Genomic DNA, 19,433 nt, shown 5'->3' on the forward strand with positions numbered 1-19,433 from the left:
GTCAGACTTACTGGGTTGTTTTTCATCATGCGCAGAAGGCTAGAAGGGATGGGGGTGCACAGGATCCAGACAACGTCATGAGAGGGTCCCGCAAGAATCTGTGAGTGCCCAGCAATGATCATGCATTAAAACACTCGTCTGATGATGCCCCCCCAAAAACCCCTCTATTCGGCACTAGTTAGGCCTCATCTTGAGTATTGCGTCCAGTTCTGGGCACCACACTTCAAGAAGGAGGCAGACAAGCTGGAGCGTGTTCAGAAGAGGGCAACCAGGATGATCAGGGGTCTGGAAACAAAGCCCTATGAAGAGAGACTGAAAGAACTGGGCAGGTTTAGCCTGGAGAAGAGAAGATTGAGGGGAGACATGATAGCACTCTTCAAATACTTGAAAGGTTGTCACACAGAGGAGGGCCAGGATCTCTTCTCGATCCTCCCAGAGTGCAGGACATGGAATCATGGGTTCAAGTGACAGGAAGCCAGATTCCGGCTGGACATCAGGAAAACCTTCCTGACAGTTAGAGCAGTACGACAATGGAACCAGTGACCTAGGGAGGTTGTGGGCTCTCCCACACTAGAGGTATTCAAGATGCCGCTGGACAACCATCTGTCAGGGATGCTTTAGGGTGGATTCCTGCATTGACCTTTCTTTGTTTTTGCATTTGGAAAACTAATGTAAAAATAAAAATTCAGGCCATGGTTTATGATTTTTAGATGTTAAGCCTGTAGATATTAACCTGCCAAGATAGCTCTTTGTAAAGTGGCCTGCACATGCCACCAGACACATAAATAACGTCATTGTACTCACCCCACCTTTCTTGGCAGCAAGAATTCCAGGGTGCAGCACTTATCCAGATTTGGTTTCCTCTGGAAACCACAGTCAGTTCCAGAGTTTTATAATATTTGTATTTTTAAACAAATACACAAGTTGAGCTTATGTTGGAGGCTCAGTGCTTAAATGGCCGCAACAAGCAGTCAAAGTCATAGAATATAGAATAGTAGAGTTGGAAGGGTCCTCTAAGGCCATCAAGTCCAACCCCCTGCTCAATGCAGGAATCCACCCTGAAGCATCCCTAACAGATGGCTGTCCAGCTGCCTCTTGTGCAGGTCTACTCAGACATAAGCTCCACTGAATTCAATTGGACTTACTCCCATGTAAGTGGGGACAGAACTGCAGCCTTAGTCTCATATTTTATAAAAACCGGTTATTTTGACTTTGCTTTTTGTTGGTACGTCAACTAAAATGTTCTTCTCAATCATTACTCGACGTCGTAATGTTTCTATATGAACTCCTTGTCATATATTATTTTGTTTACTGTCACTGTTCGCTATATATCGAAGGAGCGTGCTGATAGATTTCTTACGGTATTAACTAAACTTCGATTAGGTGCTGGTAATGAAATTGCTTTTTTAAAATTTCTCAATATCGAGTCCTTTCAATTACTCCATAACATCAAAGCTGAGAAAGTCAGGATGGAATAAATGTTTTTTTTCCTAAATAAAAACAAACAAACCCAGGTCTCATGTGCTGCAGGTACCACAGGAAAACATCTGTATTCCCAGGAGATGCTGACAGCATCTGGAACAGAATCCGAGGCACAGATCCTTTGCAGCTTTGTATGCTTCTGGGTAGTATCCTTCTACTTCACCCTGCTGCATCAGTGACCTGTCGGGCAGTGGTACCTCGGGAAGCCGGGTGCAGCTCACCTAACTGAATTGTCCTGTGGCAGATTGGGTTTCTGGGTATTGTGCCAGGCCTGGGATCGCCTTACGCCTCTGCCATTCTACCTGGAGGCCAGCAGCATCAATAATTCAACCGGGGCCCTTGTCTCCCAGCGTTCGAAAGCTGGGCGGCACGATACTGCGTAGCTTTGGACAGCAGTGCAGGAAGCGAGACCCAGGACCGCAGAAGGGGATGCCCATGGAGAACGGGGTGTCCCAGGAGGCGGGAGGCTCCCACGCTTCTTCAGAAGGGGGGTCCAAGGGCCCCCCAGCACAAGGCCCTGGCCCAGCTCGTGTCCGGCCCCGGCTCGTTTTCCACACCCAGCTGGCCCACGGTAGCCCCACCGGCAAGATCGAGGGCTTCACCAACGTTAAGGAGCTGTATGCCAAAATTGCAGAGGTTTTTGACATCTCCCCGACAGAGGTGAGGACTGGGAAGGTTGGTCAGCTTCAGCTATCCAAGGAAGGGCTGAACTTTGGTCCCACGGAGACTTGGCAGCATGGAGGGAGAACTGGGAGTGGGGGGGGGGTAATTTCCTTGAAACCGTTTAACTACTTTACTGAAGTAGCAGTTGGAGGGCAAGGCTAGGACAGCCGAGTTCAAATCCTTCCACTCAGCTGTTAAGCTTTCGAGGCAGTCATGGTCCTAATCTACCTGAAAAGGTTGTTGTGAGGATGCAAAGGAAGGGGAGAGAGGGGAGCATGTACACAGCACCCTGAGCTCCTTGGAGGAAGGGCTGAATAAAACCATAACTCAAAAATAAACTCAGCATCGTGCCGGGGGAGAGGCCGCGTCAGGCAGCTGTTCTGGAAGATGGCTCCAGGTGTAGGAGGCAGCAAGGGAGGAAAGGTAGAGGAAGGAGGCGGCAGAACTGGAGGAGAACAGGTCACAGGAAAGGAGGTGTCAGGACCTAAGAGCAGAGAAATATTGGACAGGGCCATTGAGCTAAGGAAGGAGGGTTTAAAAGGGACCTTGAAAAACGTGGTCTCGTTTTTGCGGGAAGAGAATGCCACAGGTATGCGTGGAACTTTAAAGAGTGACCTAAGCAGTGTGTCTGTGTTAGGAATCGAACCATTGAGGGGAGACATTATAGCACTCTTGAAATACTTAAAAGGTTCTCACACAGAGGAGGACCAGGATCTCTTCTCGATCATCCCAGAGTGCAGGACACGGAATAACGGGCTCAAGTTAAAGGAAGCCAGATTACGGCTGGACATCAGGAAAATCTTCCTGACTGTTAGAGCAGTACGACAATGGAATCAGTTACCTAGGGAGGTTGTGGACTCTCCCACACTAGAGGCATTCAAGAGACATCTGTCAGGGATGCTTTAGGGTGGATTCCTGCATTGAGCAGGGGGGTTGGACTCGATGGCCTTGTAGGCCCCTTCCAACTCTAATATTCTATGATTCTATGATCTAGCCCAGTATTGTCAACGCAATGGCTTTCCAGGGTCTCAGAGTGGTGTCTTTCCCCCCAATCCTATCTGGAGTTGCCAGAGAGATTGAATTTGGGATTTCCGGCATATAAAGCGGGTGCTCTTCCATCGTGATTCAACACCTTCCCTATTGTGAAAAACCAGATAACTGCAGTATTCACATGCTCAGGGGCTTCCTGGGCTTGATGAAGACCTTGTGTAGGGAATCCGTAAGCGAGTACCGGCTGAATTCCGAGAACACATTAAACTATCTTCCACAGTGTTCTAATTGTGTGTGTGTGTGAGAGAGAAGGGGGGATGTATTATGTAGGGAGGCCTTTGAGGAAAATGTCCCCAAGCTCTGATCCACCCTTGAGAGGGATCCACCCTTGAAATAATTTTAGATAGACAGGTCATCCCTCCCCATCCAAATTTTAGTCAAACAACCCCCACTGTAGCCCTCTAAAAAAACAGCTATGGGGGCCCTCACAAGAGGTATCAAGATGATTTTTTTATTATTATTATTACATTTATATCCCACCTGCTTTTCTCCAAGGAACCCAAGGCGACGTACATAATCCTCCTTCTCCTCTCCATTTTATCCTCACAACAACAACCCTGTGAGGTAGGTTGGGCTGAGAGTCTGTGACAGGTCCAAAGTCACCCATTGGATTCCCATGGCCGAGGAGGGACTAGAACCCAGGTCTCCCGACTCCCAGTCCAACACCTTAGCCACTACACCACACTGGCTCCCCCCTCCCAAAATTTGTGCACTGTCCTCCCACTAGCCATCAACATCAGATTTTCTGTGGTGTTGAGTTCTGAGTTCTGCATGCCCCAAACGAGACAGACTCTTTGCCCTTAACTCTCTCTGTGCTACTGGGTGAGGCGTCCTTAATAATACCGTTGATGTCTCACCCGCTCAGATCCTGTTCTGCACCCTGAATACTCACAAAGTGGACATGCAGAAGCTCCTCGGAGGCCAGATTGGCTTGGAGGATTTCATTTTTGCTCACATCCGTGGCGAGACGAAGGAGGTGGAAGTGACCAAGACGGAGGACGCCCTAGGGCTGACGATCACAGATAATGGGGCTGGATATGCCTTCATCAAGGTAGGGGAGGACCAACGGTGTGACGGTAAATTTGGAAGTGTAGCCACTTCTTATAGCAGCCCTGGAACCATGCCCCCAAGTAGGGTGACCATAAGGAGGTCTGGAAACAAAGCCCTAGTCTAGCAGCTTTCTGTAGACAACTTCACGGATGCTATAAAGCCCTGAGGAAGAACGCAACTGCGTTCGAAACGCGTAGGCACCTTGACACTTTAATAAAACTTTTGCTAATATTTATGTTTGAAGATTACTTGGTTCCACCCTTGCCTTTGGCTATTTTTTTCAAGTTACAGGAAGTCAGATTCCAGCTGGACATCAGGAAAAACTTCCTGACTGTTAGAGCAGTATGACAATGGGACCAGTGACCTAGGGAGGTGGTGGGCTCTCCCACACTAGAGGCAGATGGTCAACCATCTGTCAGGGATGCTTTAAGGTAGATTCCTGCATTGAGCAGGGGGTTGGACTTGATGGCCTTATAGTAGGGTGACCATATGAAAAGGAGGACAGGGCTCCTGTATCTTTAAAGTTGCAACCTTCTTCTCTCTGGCCTTCCTTCTTCTCACATCAGTCCGTTGGTTTCTGTCCACCACTCTGCCGCTAAAATCATCTTCTTGGCTCACCGCTCTGACCATGTTACTCCACTTCTGAAATCTCTTCATTGGCTTCCAATCCACTTCAGAATCCAATATAAACTCCTCCTGTTGACCTTCAAAGCTTTTCATGGTCTAGCTCCTTCCTATCTCTCCTCTCTCATCTCACACTATTGTCCCGCTCGTGCTCTTCACTCCTCTGATGCCATGCTTCTCGCCTGCCCAAGGGTCTCTCCTTCCCTTGCTCGGCTTCGCCCATTTTCTTCTGCTGCCCCTTATGCCTGGAACGCTCTTCCAGAACATCTGAGATCCACAAGTTCAATCGCAGCTTTTAAAGCTCAGCTAAAAACTTTTCTTTTTCCTAAAGCTTTCACAACTTGATGCTGTTTGGACTTTATACTGTTATACTGTTAGTTTTACCCTACCCTGCGCCTGTTTACCCTACCCAGTGCCTGTTTACATTCTCTTCCCCTCCTTATCGCTCTTCTATGATTTTAATAGAATGTAAGCCTATGCGGCAGGGTCTTGCGATTTACTGTTTTACGCTGTACAGCACCATATACATAGATGGTGCTATATAAATAAATAAATAATAATAATAATAATAATAATAATAATAATAATAATAATAATAAAAGGGAATTTCAGCAGGTGTCATTTGAATGCATGCTGCACCTGGTGAAATTTTGTCTTCATCATAACAGTTAAAGTTGCAGGAGTCCTGCCCCTCTTGACCAGATACAAAAGAGAGGAGGGCACCTGCAGCTTTAACTATTATTATTATTATTTATTTATTTATTTATTTATATAGCACCATCAATGTACATGGTGCTGTACAGAGTAAAACAGTAAATAGCAAGACTCTGCCGCATAGGCTTACAAACTAATAAAATCATAGTAAAACAATAAGGAGGGGAAGAGAATGCCAACAGGCACAGGGTAGGGTAAGCAGGCACAGGGTAGGGTAAAACTAACAGTATAAAGTCTGCGCAACATCAAGTTTTAAAAGCTTTTGCGACGAAAGGGAATTTCACCAGATGCTGTATGCATACAAATGACACCTGCTGAAAATCCCTTTTCTCTACAACTGTTAAAGATACAGGAGTCCTGTCCTCCTTTTCTTATGGTCACCCTACTTATAGCCCCCTTCCAACTCTGCTATTCTATGATTCTATGAAAGGAGGACAGGGTTCCTGTGTCTTTAACAGTTGTATAGAAAAAAGAATTTCAGCAGGTGTCATTTGTATGCAGGCAGCACCTGGTGAAATGCCCTCTTCATCACAAGACTTAAAGCTGCAGGAGCTATACTAGCGTGACCAGATTCAAAAGAGGACGCTGTGGAAAGGATCCAAACATCAAGGAACTGTCTAAGTGTAATGAATAAGTCAATAAAAGGTTCTACTATCATTTAAATGAATGTGTTTTCAAATGCAATGACACCATTAGATTTTAGCAACTCCTCTTTTACAAATAGATGATCAGAGTATCATTAACACTTCAAAAAGGTGCAGATAAGTGTAACACCACAATTAACATAGAGATACACATACATATATCTTACTGTGTATACAGTAGATGAAGATACAACAATATGAAACAATGATCACATATTATCAACACTGCATAAAAAAAAAATCACATAAATCCTACATGCTACAATATATACCATACACCCACAATATATGCAATATAAGTCAGCATTCAAGTAAATTAGGGTGACCCTATGAAAAGGAGGACAGGGCTCCTGTACCTTTAATAGTTGCATAGAAAAGGGAATTTCAGCAGGTGTCGTTTGTATATATGGAGAACCTGGTGAAATTCCCTCTTCATCACAACAGTTAAAGCTGCAGGAGCTATACTGCAGCTATACTGTGACCAGATTTAAAAGAGGGCAGCTTTAAGTGTTGTGAAGAAGAGGGAATTTCACCAGGTTCTCCATATATACAAAGGACACCTGCTGAAATTCCTTTTTCAATACAACTGTTAAAGATACAAGAGCCCTGTCCTCCTTTTCATATGGTCACCCTAAGTAAATCATCCAGGTTAAACAAGCAGGTTCACCCCCTGTATAGCACAACTATTTATTTATTTATTTATTTATTTATTTATTTATTTATTTTATTACATTTATATACCGCCCCACAGCTGAAGCTCTCTGGGCGGTTTACAACAATTAAAAATAGTAAACATTAAAAGTATACAAAAATTAAAAAAACATAAAAACAGTATAAAACAACAGTATCTATTTGTGGGCTGCTGGTAGTAAAAGTCTATAGTTTCACAGTTTGTAAAACCTCGTTGACTGCAGCTCTTATGGATAAAGGAAGATTTCCAGAATGGTGTCATTGCATTTGAATACACATTCATTTACATCATAGTAGAACCTTTTATTGTCTTATTCATTACACTCAGACAGTTCTTTGATGTTTGGATCCTTTCCACAGCGTTTTCACAGTAGGGTTACTCTCTTTTTTTCCAGATTCAAAAGAGGGCAGGGCTCCTGCAGCTTTAACTGTTGTGATGAAAGGGGAATTTCACCAGGTGCTGCATGCATACAAAGGGCGTCTGCTGAAATTCCGTTTTCTACGCAACGGTTAAAGATACAGGAGCCCTGTCCTCCTTTTCATAGGGTCACCCTACCCACAAGGAGAGTCGAAATGAAGACAGTGGTGTGGATCTATATACAGATGTGTGTGTGTGTGTGTGTGTAGGCAAAGAGCAGCAGTACAAAGCATGGTAACAAATTTCTGTGGATGATCTGACAGTTCTACAACCATGAGCTGGCAAAGGTCAGCGTTGTAGTTTATGTGTTGGATTTCGGCAGGAGAGGTCCGAAATTGCATGAGAAAGGGTAGGGAGATATTCCAAGCAAAAGAATATAAGAAGCGCCCTGATGCTGGATCAGACCAAGGGTCCATCTAGTCCAGCACTCTGTTCACACAGTGGCCAACCAGCCCTCGGCCAGGGATGAACAAGCAGGACATGGTGCAACAGCACCCTCCCGCCCATGTTCCCCAGCAACTGGTGCACACAGGCTTACTGCCGCGAATACTGGCTAGTAGCCATGGATAGCCTTTGCCTCCAGGAATTGATCCAACCCCCTTTTAAAGCCATCCAGATTGGTGGCCATCACGACATCTTGTGGTAGTGAGTTCCATAATTTAACTCTGCGCTGTGTGAAGAAGTCCTTCCTTTGATTTGTCCTGGATCTCCCACCCATCAGTTTCATGGGATGTCCCCTGCTTTTGAGAGAGGGAGAAAAATGACTTCCTATCCACGTTCTCCACACCAGGCATAATTTTATACACCTCTATCATGTCTCCCCTTGTTGTTTACTCGTTCAATCGCTTCCGACTCTTCGTGACTTCATGGGCCAGAGCTTTCTGTCGGCCGTCACCCCAGCTCCCCCAAGGTCAAGTCCATCACCTCCAGAATATCATCCATCCGTCTTGCCCTCGGTCGGCGCCTCTTCCTTTTGCCTTCCACTTTCCCTAGCATCAGCCTCTTCTCCAGGGTGTCCTGTCTTCTCATTATGTGGCCAAAGTACTCCAGTTTTGCCTTTAATACCATTCCCTCAAGTGAGCAGTCTGGCTTTATTTCCTGGAGTATGGACTGGTTTGATCTTCTTGCCGTCCAAGGCACTCTCAGCATTTTCCTCCAACACCACAGTTCAAAAGCATCTACCTTCCTTCGCTCAGCTTTCCTTATGGTCCAGCTCTCGCAGCCATAGGTTACTACGGGGAATACCATTGCTTTAACTATGCGGACCTTTGTTGTCAGTGTGATGTCTCTGCTCTTAACTATTTTATTAAGATTTGTCATTGCTCTCCTCCCAAGAAGTAAACGTCTTCTGATTTCCTGGCTGCAGTCAGCATCAGCGTCTCCCCTTAGCCTCCTTTTTTTCCAAGCTAAACCATCCCAGTTGATGTAACCTTCCCTGGTAGGGGAGATGCAGCAGCCCCTTAATCATTTTCGTTGCCCTTTTCTGCACTTTTCTCAGCTCTATAATATCCTTTCTTAGGTGCGGTGACCAGAACTGTACACAGTACTCTAAGTGTGGTCGCACCATAGATCTGTATAAGGGCAGTACAATACTGGCTGTTTTATTCTCATTTCCTTTTCTTATCACACCTAAAATGGCATTTGCCTTCTTTCCAGCAGCTGCACACTGGGTGGACATTTTCATCAAGCTGTCCACCACAATCCCAAGATCTCTTTCTTGTTCGGTCACCGCCAGCTCAGATCCCATTAGGTTATACTTGAAGTTGGGTTTTTTTTTTTTTGCCCCAACGTGCATCACCTTACACTTGCTTACATTGAACCACACCGGCCATTTAGATGCCCGCTCTCCCAGTTTAGAGAGATCCCTTTGGAGCTCTTCACAATCCGTTTGTGTTTTAACAACCTTAAATAATTTGGAGGCGTCGGCAAACTTGGCCACTTCACTGCTCAAGCAGCTCAGGATTTTCCAGGAGTTTCTTTTCTCAGCCCCAGGGACAAAATCCACTTTCCGTCAGCTACTATGAACAATTACAGCTAAGCACAGAGGGAACAGAGACGTCTGAGGGGGGGGGCAGGGTAATGGTGGATGGCCCTGGCATCCCTGCTAATTGAAAAGTCCCACGCTTCGAGCGTGTGAGCACTGGCTTGCAACGTTCTCTAAAAGGAAAATTAAGGATGCTGCCAAAATTCTCATCACCTAAACTTCTCCCTGGATATTGGAGCAGGGTTAGTTGGAATGGCTTCTGAGCCCAGCTGCCAACATTCCTCCCCTATGCTCCGGCTTGAGCTCAGAAACAGCTGCTTTCATTTCAAAAATAGGACCAAATCAGGCACTCTAAAAATGGCTTGGTACATAAGAACATCAGAAGAGCCCTGATGCTGGATCAGACCAAGGGTCCATCTAGTCCAGCACTCTGTTCACACAGTGGCCAACCAGCCATCGGCCAGAGACCAACAAAGCAGGACACGGTGCAACAGCACCCTCCCACCCATGTTCCCCAGCAATTTATTTATTTATTTATTTATTTATTGCATTTCTATCCCGCCCAATAGCCGAAGCTCTCTGGGCGTTTTACAAATTTAAGGCAATTCAAAACAAAACAATAGTATAAAATCATAATATAAAAATACAATATAAAAGCACAACCAAGCTAAAAACAGCAGCAATGCAAAAATACAAATTTAAAATACAAATTTTAAACAGCCGAGTTAAAATTAATTTATAGACTGTTAAAATACTGGGAGAATAAAAAGGTCTTCACCTGGCGACTAAAAGAATATAATGTAGGTGCCAAGCGAACCTCCTTAAGGAGCTCATTCCACAGCCGGGGTGCCACAGCAGAGAAGGCCCTGCTCCTGGTAGCCACCTGCCTCACTTCCTTTGGCAGGGGCTCACAGAGAAAGACCCCTGAGGATGACTTTAGGGTCCGGGCAGGTACATACGGGAGGAGGCGTTCCTTCAGATAGCCTGGCCCCAAGCCGTTTAGGGCTTTAAATGTTAATACCAGCACTTTGAATCGGGCCCGGACCTGGACTGGCAGCCAATGAAGCTGGAAAAGGACTGGCGTGATGTGGTCTCGTTGGCCAGCCCCTATTAGTAACCGTGCTGCCCTGTTTTGTACCAGTTGAAGTTTCCGGACCGTTTTCAAAGGCAGCCCCACGTATAACGCATTGCAGTAATCCAACTGGTGCACACCTGGCTTACTGCCTTGAATACTGGAGATAGCACACAACTATCAGGGCTAGGAGCCATGGATAGCCTTTGCCTCCAGGAATTTAAAGCCATCCAGGTTGGTGGCTATCACTACATCCTACAACATTTAACAGCCTCAGCTTCCTGGGGAGGAGAGGGTAGCGTAAAAAACACACGTAGAGGGAAACGTGCCCATCCCTTAGATTTGTTTCCTCTTAGCCAGATGCATTTGGACTGCTGATCAGCTCCTCTCCATCCTCTGCTCAATCAAGAAGGATGTGGGCAACAGCTAATAGCCACCAGCCACCAAAGGCCATTCCAATAAGAACTTTCAATTATCCAAAAGCGTTGAGAATAAATCATTTTGCATAGCTAAAGAGGACGCTTGCAACTTTCTCTGGGCCCAGAGGTTAAAACTAAGGATGCTTCCAAAAATCTGTTCTTGTTTCCTAAGATTTTGTAGTTTCTTTGGTTTCCCTTAAGAATAGATAGTATCATAGGGATTCAACTATTTGTGTAAGTATAAAACACTACGGCCCAGTTCAGAAGCCAGAAAGCCAGGCCGTGTTCAGAAGACACCTTAAACCATGGCTTTAACCATGGTGGTTAAGCCAGAAAGCTGGGCCGTGTTCAGAAGACACCTTAAACCATGGCTTTAACCATGGTGGTTAAGCCAGAAAGCCAGGCCGTGTACAGAAGACACCTTAAACCATGGCTTTAACCATGGTGGTTAAGCCAGAAAGCCAGGCCATGTACAGAAGACACCTTAAACCATGGCTTTAACCATGATGGTTAAGACAGAAAGCCAGGCCGTGTTCAGAAGACACTTTAAACCAGGGCTTTAACTATGGTGGTTAAACCAGAAAGCCAGGCTGTGTTCAGAAGACACCTTAAACCATGGCTTTAACCATGGTGGTTAAGCCAGAAAGCCAGGCCGTGTTCAGAAGACACCTTAAACTATGGCTTTAACCATGGTGGTTAAGCCAGAAAGCCAGGCCGTGTTCAGAAGACACCTTAAACTATGGCTTTAACCATGATGGTTAAGTCAGAAAGTCTTATTCACGATGGTTAAAGCCATGGTTTAAAGTGTCTTCTGAACATGGCCGAAAAGAGGGCAGCTTTAACAGTTGTATTGAAAAGAGAATTTCAGCAGGTGCCGTTTGTATGCATGCAGCACCTGGTGAAATCCCCTCTTCATCACAACCATTAAAGCTGCAGGAGCCCTGCCCTCTTTCGCATATTATTATTATTATTATTATTATTATTATTATTATTATTATTATTTATATATAGCACCAACAATGTATTTGGTGCTGTACAAAATATACAAATAAAACAGCGATAACCTGCCTAGAGGCTTACAATCTAAAATCACATTACATGGTCCATATGTACATTGATGGTGCTATATAAATAAATAAATAAATAAATAAATAAATAATAATAATAATAATAATTATATGGACACACTAGCTATACTCCTGCAGCTTTAACTTGTTGTGATGAAGAATAATAAATAATAATACAATTTATTTCTTACCCGCCGCTCTGTTTTGATCGAGGCGGGGAACAACAGTAAACGGTAAAATGCATAAAACTGAATTAAGACATAATATACATTGTTAAAACATCCTAAAAACATTCTAAAAACATCCTAAAATTCCACTGGATAGCCCTGCCGGAAGAGATCAGTCTTGATAGCTTTCTTAAATGCTAAAAGACTGTTAAGTTGACGAATCACATGAGGTCCTGGTTCCTCTCTATTCGGCAATGGTTAGGCCTCATCTAGAGTATTGCGTCCAGTTCTGGGCTCCACAATTCAAGAAGGACGCAGACAAGCTGGAGCGTGTTCAGAGGAGGGCAACCAGGATGATCAGGGGTCTGGAAACAAAGCCCTATGAGGAGAGACTGAAAGAACTGGGCCTGTTTAGCCTGGAGAAGAGAAGATTGAGGGGAGACATGAGAGCACTCTTCAAAGACTTAAAAGGTTGTCACACAGAGGAGGGCCAGGATCTCTTCTCGATCCTCCCAGAGTGCAGGACACGGAATAACGGGCTCAAGTTAAAGGAAGCCAGATTCCAGCTGGACATCAGGAAAAACTTCCTGACTGTTAGAGCAGTACGACAATGGAATCAGTGACCTAGGGAGGTTGTGGGCTCTCCCACACTAGAGGCCTTCAAGAGGCAGCTGGACAACCACCTGTCAGGGATGCTTTAGGGTAGATTCCTGCATTGAGCAGGGGGTTGGACTCGATGGCCTTGTAGGCCCCTTCCAACTCTGCTATTCTATGATTCTATGATTCTATGAATCTCCTCCGGCAGGCCATTCCACAGTCTGGGAGCAGCAGAAGAGACGGTCCTCTGGGTAACAGTTGCTAATCTAGTTTTTGAAGAGAGGATTTCGCCAGGTGCTGCATGCATACAAGTGACACCTGCTGAAGCTTCCTTTTCTACACAACTATTAAAGATACAGGAGCCCTGTCCTGCTTTTCATAGGGTCACCTTATTCCATGACCCTTAATGGCTGGAGGGAGGGCCTGAGCCTTGCCTTATGTGTTCCTTACTTTCTCCTCCTCGCACGCACTCCCAAATCGCCTTGCAGCGCATCAAGGAAGGCAGCATCATCAACCGCATCCCAATTGTGTGCGTTGGCGACAGCATCGAGGCCATCAATGACCAAACCATCGTCGGGTGCCGCCACTACGAAGTTGCCAAGATGCTGCGCGAGATGCCCAAGGCGCAGCCGTTCACCTTGCGCCTGGTGCAGCCGAAACGCGCCTTTGGTGAGTGGACACCAGCGGAGGAGAAGGAGGCAGGAACCCGAGTCAGTCCCTGAGAAGAATCTGCAGTTTGAGCTGCTGCTGCATATACTAGCGCATAGGGTGACCCTGTGGAAAAGGAGGACTGGGCTCCTGCACCTTTAACAGTTGTAGAGAAATGGGAAGTTCAGCAGGTGTCATTTGTATATATGGAGAACTTGGTGAAATTCCCTCTTCATCACAACCGTTAAAGCTGCAGGAGCTATACTAGACTGACCGGATTTAAAAGAGGGCAGCTTTAACAGTTGTGTTGAAGAGGGAATTTCACCAAGTTCTTCATATATACAAATGACACCTGCTGAAATTCTCTTTTCAATACAACAGTTAAAGCTGCAGGAGCCCTGCCCTCTTCTGTGTCTCGTCCCTCTAGCTATATTCCTGCAGCTTGAACTGTTGTGATGAAGAGGGAATTTCACCAGGTTCTCCATATATACAAATGACACCTGCTGAAATTCCATTTTCTATGCAACTGTTAAAGGTACAGGAGCCCGGTCCTCCTTTCCATAGGGTCACCCTGCGCCAGGCCAACATGCCTGCATTCACTGGCACTGCCGTGTTCATTGTACTGGCCAACCCCACCATGGCCTACATTTGAGGTGGGGCTGGTGGAGTTAAAATGGTGGCACTAGCCACGCAGTTCCATCACTCCTTCTGGGTTATCCCTGGACTGCTACTCATGCCCAGTGCCCCCTACCCTACACTATAAAAATCATTGTTCAGAATAGCGGTTTTCAACCACCCACTAAGGAAGATAATAACAATAAAATTCAAAACAGTAACAATTAATTGAATATTTATTCAAAATCCAAAGCACCTGCCGAGGGAGGGAGGGAAAAGAGAGCAAACACCTCTGTTTTGCAGCCGGCGTGGCAGGGCACACCAAGCAAGGTATGTCTCTTCATTAGTGTTTTGGTGCTTTGGAAACATTTCAATTCACTGTTAAAAGGACTCTTCTTAAACAGTATTAATACATGTGTGGATTCTTCCCCTATATGGCTTGGGACCAAACTACCTTCTCCCATAAAAATGTCCCTTATTTTTTTTATTTTTTTTATTTGTCCCTGGGTTTTAAGACCTTCTGGAGAGGCGTTAAGAGGCCGCCTTGCTTCTTGACGCCCCCCTATGCAATCCCACCCCCCCAAGGGGGCAGTACCGCCCACTTTGGGAACCTCTGCACTAGTACATGAAGTCTCTGCATGCAACTGAGTGCTGCATTTGTGCTATGAGGTGGGGCTCTGGGGAGCAAATTTAAGTCAATCAATCTTGTATTCAATGTGAAAGATGTTTTCTGTCCAGGCAGGTGGGTGGGGGTGAATGCTCACAAACGCAAGGCATTTTCTCTTGATCACTTGTGATTGTTCACTCTCAGAAGTTTGCACGTTCTTTACATGACGTCGTCAACCTCGGTTGCCTCTCCCATCGTTTTTTACGTTTATTCCGCCATTTTACAAATCACCAAAAATGCAGTGAGAGAGAAAAAAAAGGCCTGCCAAAAACTGCCATCAAAGAATTGTGCAAAATTCAAAATTTTGTGCAATTCAAAGATTGTGCAAAATCTTTCAACACATAAAGAAGGGATCTTGATCTGTACTGTTGAAGAAAGTAAATAGCGGACAGGCTAGGTGCTCAGTTGTGCACTTGCAAACAACAGGAACGAAAGGAACCGATTTGCACCGGAAATTGTTTTTTTTAAAAAGGTGGTGAACAGAAAAATTGCACAGAAAATACATAGCAATTGAAGCAAGGCAGGAAACGAGAAAGGGTTCCCTCCGTAGGGGGTGGGGATGTGAAATAGGGCACAGCCCCCCCGATCCGCCCCGTGGGCCGATCCGAAAATTTCGGATCGGCCTGCTCCGCTCCGCGCCGCTCCGCCCATAGTCCACTCCTCTTCACCGCGGAGCTCCGTCTCCGAATCGGAGCTCCGCAGTGGAGGGGAGTGGCGCCAGGTAAGGCCCCCTTCCCTCCTCTCCCTTACCTGCAGAGCCCGGTAAGGGACCAAGGGGGAGGGGGGGCCTTACCTGCGTCCGTCCACGGTCCCTCGGCTTCTTCAATTGAGCCCGCGGCTCAACCAGGAAGTCTGGGCCGCAAGTGCGGCCTAGACTTCCTGGTTGAGCCGCGGGCTCAATTGAAGAAGCCGAGGGACCGCGGACGGATGCAGGAAAGGGAGAGGAGGGAGGGGGGGTTACCGGGCCCTGCCGCTGTCGCCGCATGGGCGACAGCGACAGCGGCAGTGCCCGGTAAACCCCACTTATCTTTCTTGCGGAGCTCCGGATCGAGGCGAAGGATCCGCCTTCACCTCGATCCTCTTCGCAACGCTCCGCCGGCCCCCCAATCCTCTTCGCCTCCGCTTTAAGGGGAGGCGAAGCACCCCGCTCCGCTTCTAATTCGCCGGTCCGATTAGAAGCGGAGCACATCCCTAATGTGAAAGGGATTGGGCTGCAAAAGGCCCTTGTGCTGGGAGGACTAAGGGAGAAAAAAGCCACAGCCAGCACAGAGCGTCCGATTAGGAGTAAAGTGGGTCAGTGAGCGAACAGCCAACCCACTGCGGTTTATTTTCAGGGTCACTTACCGTGGCATGCAAAGAAAGCAAATGCAATTTTGGGCTGCATTAATAGAAGTATAGCTTCCAAATTACGTGAGGTACTGGTTCCTCTCTATTCGGCCCTGGTTAGGCCTCATCTAGAGTATTGCGTCCAGTTCTGGGCTCCACAATTCAAGAAGGATGAAGACAAACTGGAGCGTGTGCAGAGGAGGGCGACCAGGATGATCAGGGGTCTGGAAACAAAGCCCTATGAAGAGAGACTGAAAGAACTGGGCCTGTTTAGCCTGGAGAAGAGAAGATTGAGGGGAGACATGATAGCACTCTTCAAATACTTAAAAGGTTGTCACCCAGAGGAGGGCCAGGATCTCTTCTTGATCCTCCCAGAGTGCAGGACACGGAATAATGGGCTCAAGTTACAGGATCTGGGTTCTAGTCCCCAGGCGGCCACGGAAACCCACTGGGTGACTATGAGCCAGTCACAGACTCTCAGCCCAACCTACCTCACAGGGTTGTTGTTGTGAGGATAAAACGGAGAGGAGGAGGAGGATTATGTACGCCGCCTTGGGTTCCTTGGAGGAAACAAGGCGAGCTATAAATGCAATAATAAATAAATCAATGACGTCCGAACCCAGTGAGGCTGGCTGGCTGGCGTGATTTGGTGCTCTCTGATGAGAACGCCAACGGGGAATTCTCCGGAAATGCAAGAGAAGAAGGGACGTACAGAGGAACAGTACAGCTGGAACATAAACCGTGTTTTGAACCAACACTCCCGCGGTCTGTCCCTACTCTGACTCCCCGTTTCTTTGTCTGCCCCTTTCCCCAAGACATGATCAGCCAGCGGACACGAAGCAACAAGAGCCCTTGTGAGGGGAAAGTGGCCAGCGGAAGGGAGACGCTACGGCTGCGTGCCCAGGGCAGTGCCACGGTGGAGGAAGCGGTGAGTCAGGCCTGGGCTGGCTTGAAGGGGAGGAGGAGCTGGGGTGGATCGGGTTCCTCTTTTCCCATGGGGATTCGGTTACTGTGATGAAATGAGGAACAGGCCGGGCACCTGTGGCCATAGGTGTGCGCTGCACATTTCATTAGAGTGTGCATCATGGGAATTTTATTTTATTTTTATTTTAAGGCCACGATCGGAGCAGGAAGCGCGGTTCCCAGAGTATGCGGAAAGTGTGTATTTCCCCTGCCATGCTAATGGCGTTTACCATAAGTGTGGCGGAGGGAAATAACGCACAGCCTGAACGCATGCCTATTCACAGGATCTGCCTGGAGCACCGTTGACTTGTGAGAGTTTAGATTGGATGCCTGTCTTGTCAGGGCTTGGGGTGCACAGTCTCCGGCCTGTGGGGGGCTGCACGTCCAGTCCATGGAGCCCCCTTGGGTTCCTCCGGGGGGGGGCTCGGCCTGCCCCCCGCCTGTAATCTCCAGGCTGAGATCAGAGATCACCGTGGGGATGCAAGTGGCAGGGAACTCAGAGCACACTGGCAAAATGGGCGGAGGGCGAGGACGTCAATGGGCGTCTCCACACCCACTGATGTCATCTGGCCGGCAGGGGTCTGGTGGGGGAATTCAGCCCCCCCACCTTATTTCGGTGCTGCACCCCTGTCCTGAAGGATGACAAGGGAGCACAAACGTCCAGTTGCTTCCCATTTCTGCCTGCAGAAGAGGCACTTCTGGAAGGGACTGATGGCTGCTATGCTCAACAAGAGTGACTTTTACCAGTGAGCCTTTTGTCGAATAGCTGATATTGGAGGGTCAAAAAATCCAGTAAGATCCAGATTGTGGTTGGTTCTGTTTGTGTCCACTGGCTTCTGCCCTGGCTCTGCCCAGTAATTTATTACATTTTTAATCGCATCTGTTCAGGGTGTCATACATGGTTTCCCCCTCCTACCTCTAATTTTATCCTTATAATATTATCATAATATTCCTCTGTGTGTGTGTGTGAGAGAGAGAGAGAGAGGGGGAGAGAGAGGAGAGGGAGCAAGAGGGGGGAGGGACGGACAGAGAGAGGAGAGAGAGGGGAGGGAGGAGAGAGGGAGGAGGGAGAGAGAGAGGAGGGAGAGAGGGGGAGGGACAGAGAGAGAGAGAGGAGAGACAGAGAGAGGAGAAAGAGAGAGGAGGGAAGGAGAGAGAGAGGAGAGAGAGAAGAGGAGGGACGGAGAGGAGGGAGGGAGGGGGAAGGGAGAGAGAGAAGAGAGAGGGGGAGAGAGGGGGAGAGAGGGAGGAGGGAGAGAGGGGGAGGGACAGAGAGAGAGAGGGAGGGGGAGAGGGGAGAGGAGGGGGAGAGAGAGAGAGGGAGGGGGAGAGGGGAGAGGAGGGGGAGAGAGAGAGAGGGAGAGAGAGGGAGGGAGGAGGAGAGAGGGGTGGAGAGAGAGGGAGGAGAGAGATTATGGTTGACAGAAGGTCACCAAGGGAGCTTCACAGCAGAGTGGGGCTCTGAACCGCCATGTTTCTCAAGCTTTGATGGTCTGCCCCACACTCCACACACCAAAGAGGCCGACATTGTTACCATCCAGAGCTGTCAACTCTCTAGGGAGATCCCCGTAAGCCAAGGTGTCCTGGCACTAACCAATCTCCTTACCTCCCGTTTACAGCCAAACGAGTTTGAGGAAGAAGCTGCCGGAAAGGTGGATGACCTTCTGGAGAGCTACATGGGCATCCGTGATGTGGAACTCGGTGAGTGGGGGAGGAGGAGGGGTGCTCCCGGGGTTTTAATGGCTGGAATCCGTGCAGCGCTCTCCCACGCCCCGAGGCCCTACTAGTGCAGCAACAACATGCCCAGATAAGAACCTCCATGTTCAGCGGGAGCCTACCTAAAAAGGCCACCAGGTCGTGAGCAGAAGAGTGTTGCATAAATTATGCCAAATCCGAGTGTGCCAAAATCCAATATTGAGACACTCGTGAAAGATCACAGGCAAGGCGTTGGGTTCCAAACGTTTATTCTCGAGAATGAGGTGACTCTTCTCGCTCACGCTGTTAATCCAGAGTCACCCTGGGCTGGGTCTGAACAATAGCTTATATACTTCCATGCAGTGGTCAGAAAGGGGAATTGCAGCTGAAATTACAGCCATCGCCATGTGCTTTCCCAGGTGTGCTTTGCGCCCATAGCCCTTCTCCTATTGGTGATATGGCTAGGGGTATTCCTAAGGACTTGGCTGGGTTTGGTTCAGTCAAATGAAACTGACCTATGGTGTTGTCGCTGATGCCCAAGAAGGTCTACCCTTGACCCAAGACCTGGGCAGTTCTTACACGTTCTTATGAAAGGTGAACCTATCAAGTGAAGATAACTCTATAGAACTGCCCCACAAAGGGTGCGGTGGGGGGTGGGGGGCATTGATCAGTCTTGCCTAGCGTTGAACACCATGTAAAACCTAACGGCAAACCCACTTTCTGCAGCTTCGACAATGGTGGAAATGGCTAAGGAATGCCAGAGCCCCGAGGACTTTGCTCATGGCCTGGATTTGCTCCTAGGAGAATTCGCTTTTCCAGAAGAGTTCGTGGCAGAGGTCTGGACAGAAATATGTGAGGCCAGGGGCTGCTCCGAGTAG

General features: G+C 47.5%; 1 protein-coding gene across 1 annotated transcript; it reads left to right on the plus strand.

Moving 5' to 3' along the window:
* Window positions 1–1,911: 1,911 nt before the first annotated feature.
* GIPC3 (GIPC PDZ domain containing family member 3) lies at window positions 1,912–19,433 on the plus strand. Its single transcript, XM_063147330.1, has 6 exons — window positions 1,912–2,142; window positions 4,061–4,246; window positions 13,130–13,310; window positions 16,713–16,825; window positions 18,480–18,561; window positions 19,282–19,433. Exons 1-6 carry the CDS (start codon window positions 1,912–1,914, stop codon window positions 19,431–19,433), a joined length of 945 nt encoding a protein of 314 aa, XP_063003400.1.

The sequence above is a fragment of the Elgaria multicarinata genome, chromosome 23 (genome assembly GCF_023053635.1).
Source record: "Elgaria multicarinata webbii isolate HBS135686 ecotype San Diego chromosome 23, rElgMul1.1.pri, whole genome shotgun sequence".
In the NCBI taxonomy this organism is placed as follows: domain Eukaryota; kingdom Metazoa; phylum Chordata; class Lepidosauria; order Squamata; family Anguidae; genus Elgaria; species Elgaria multicarinata.

Excerpts from the sequence above, each read along its gene's own strand:
- GIPC3 (XM_063147330.1), top strand. The coding sequence starts at position 1,912 with ATGCCCATGGAGAACGGGGTGTCCCAGGAGGCGGGAGGCTCCCACGCT. Across the intron at positions 2,143-4,060 it reads TTGACATCTCCCCGACAGAG|ATCCTGTTCTGCACCCTGAA; the intron begins GTGAGGACTGGG and ends TCACCCGCTCAG. Across the intron at positions 13,311-16,712 it reads GCAGCCGAAACGCGCCTTTG|ACATGATCAGCCAGCGGACA; the intron begins GTGAGTGGACAC and ends CCTTTCCCCAAG.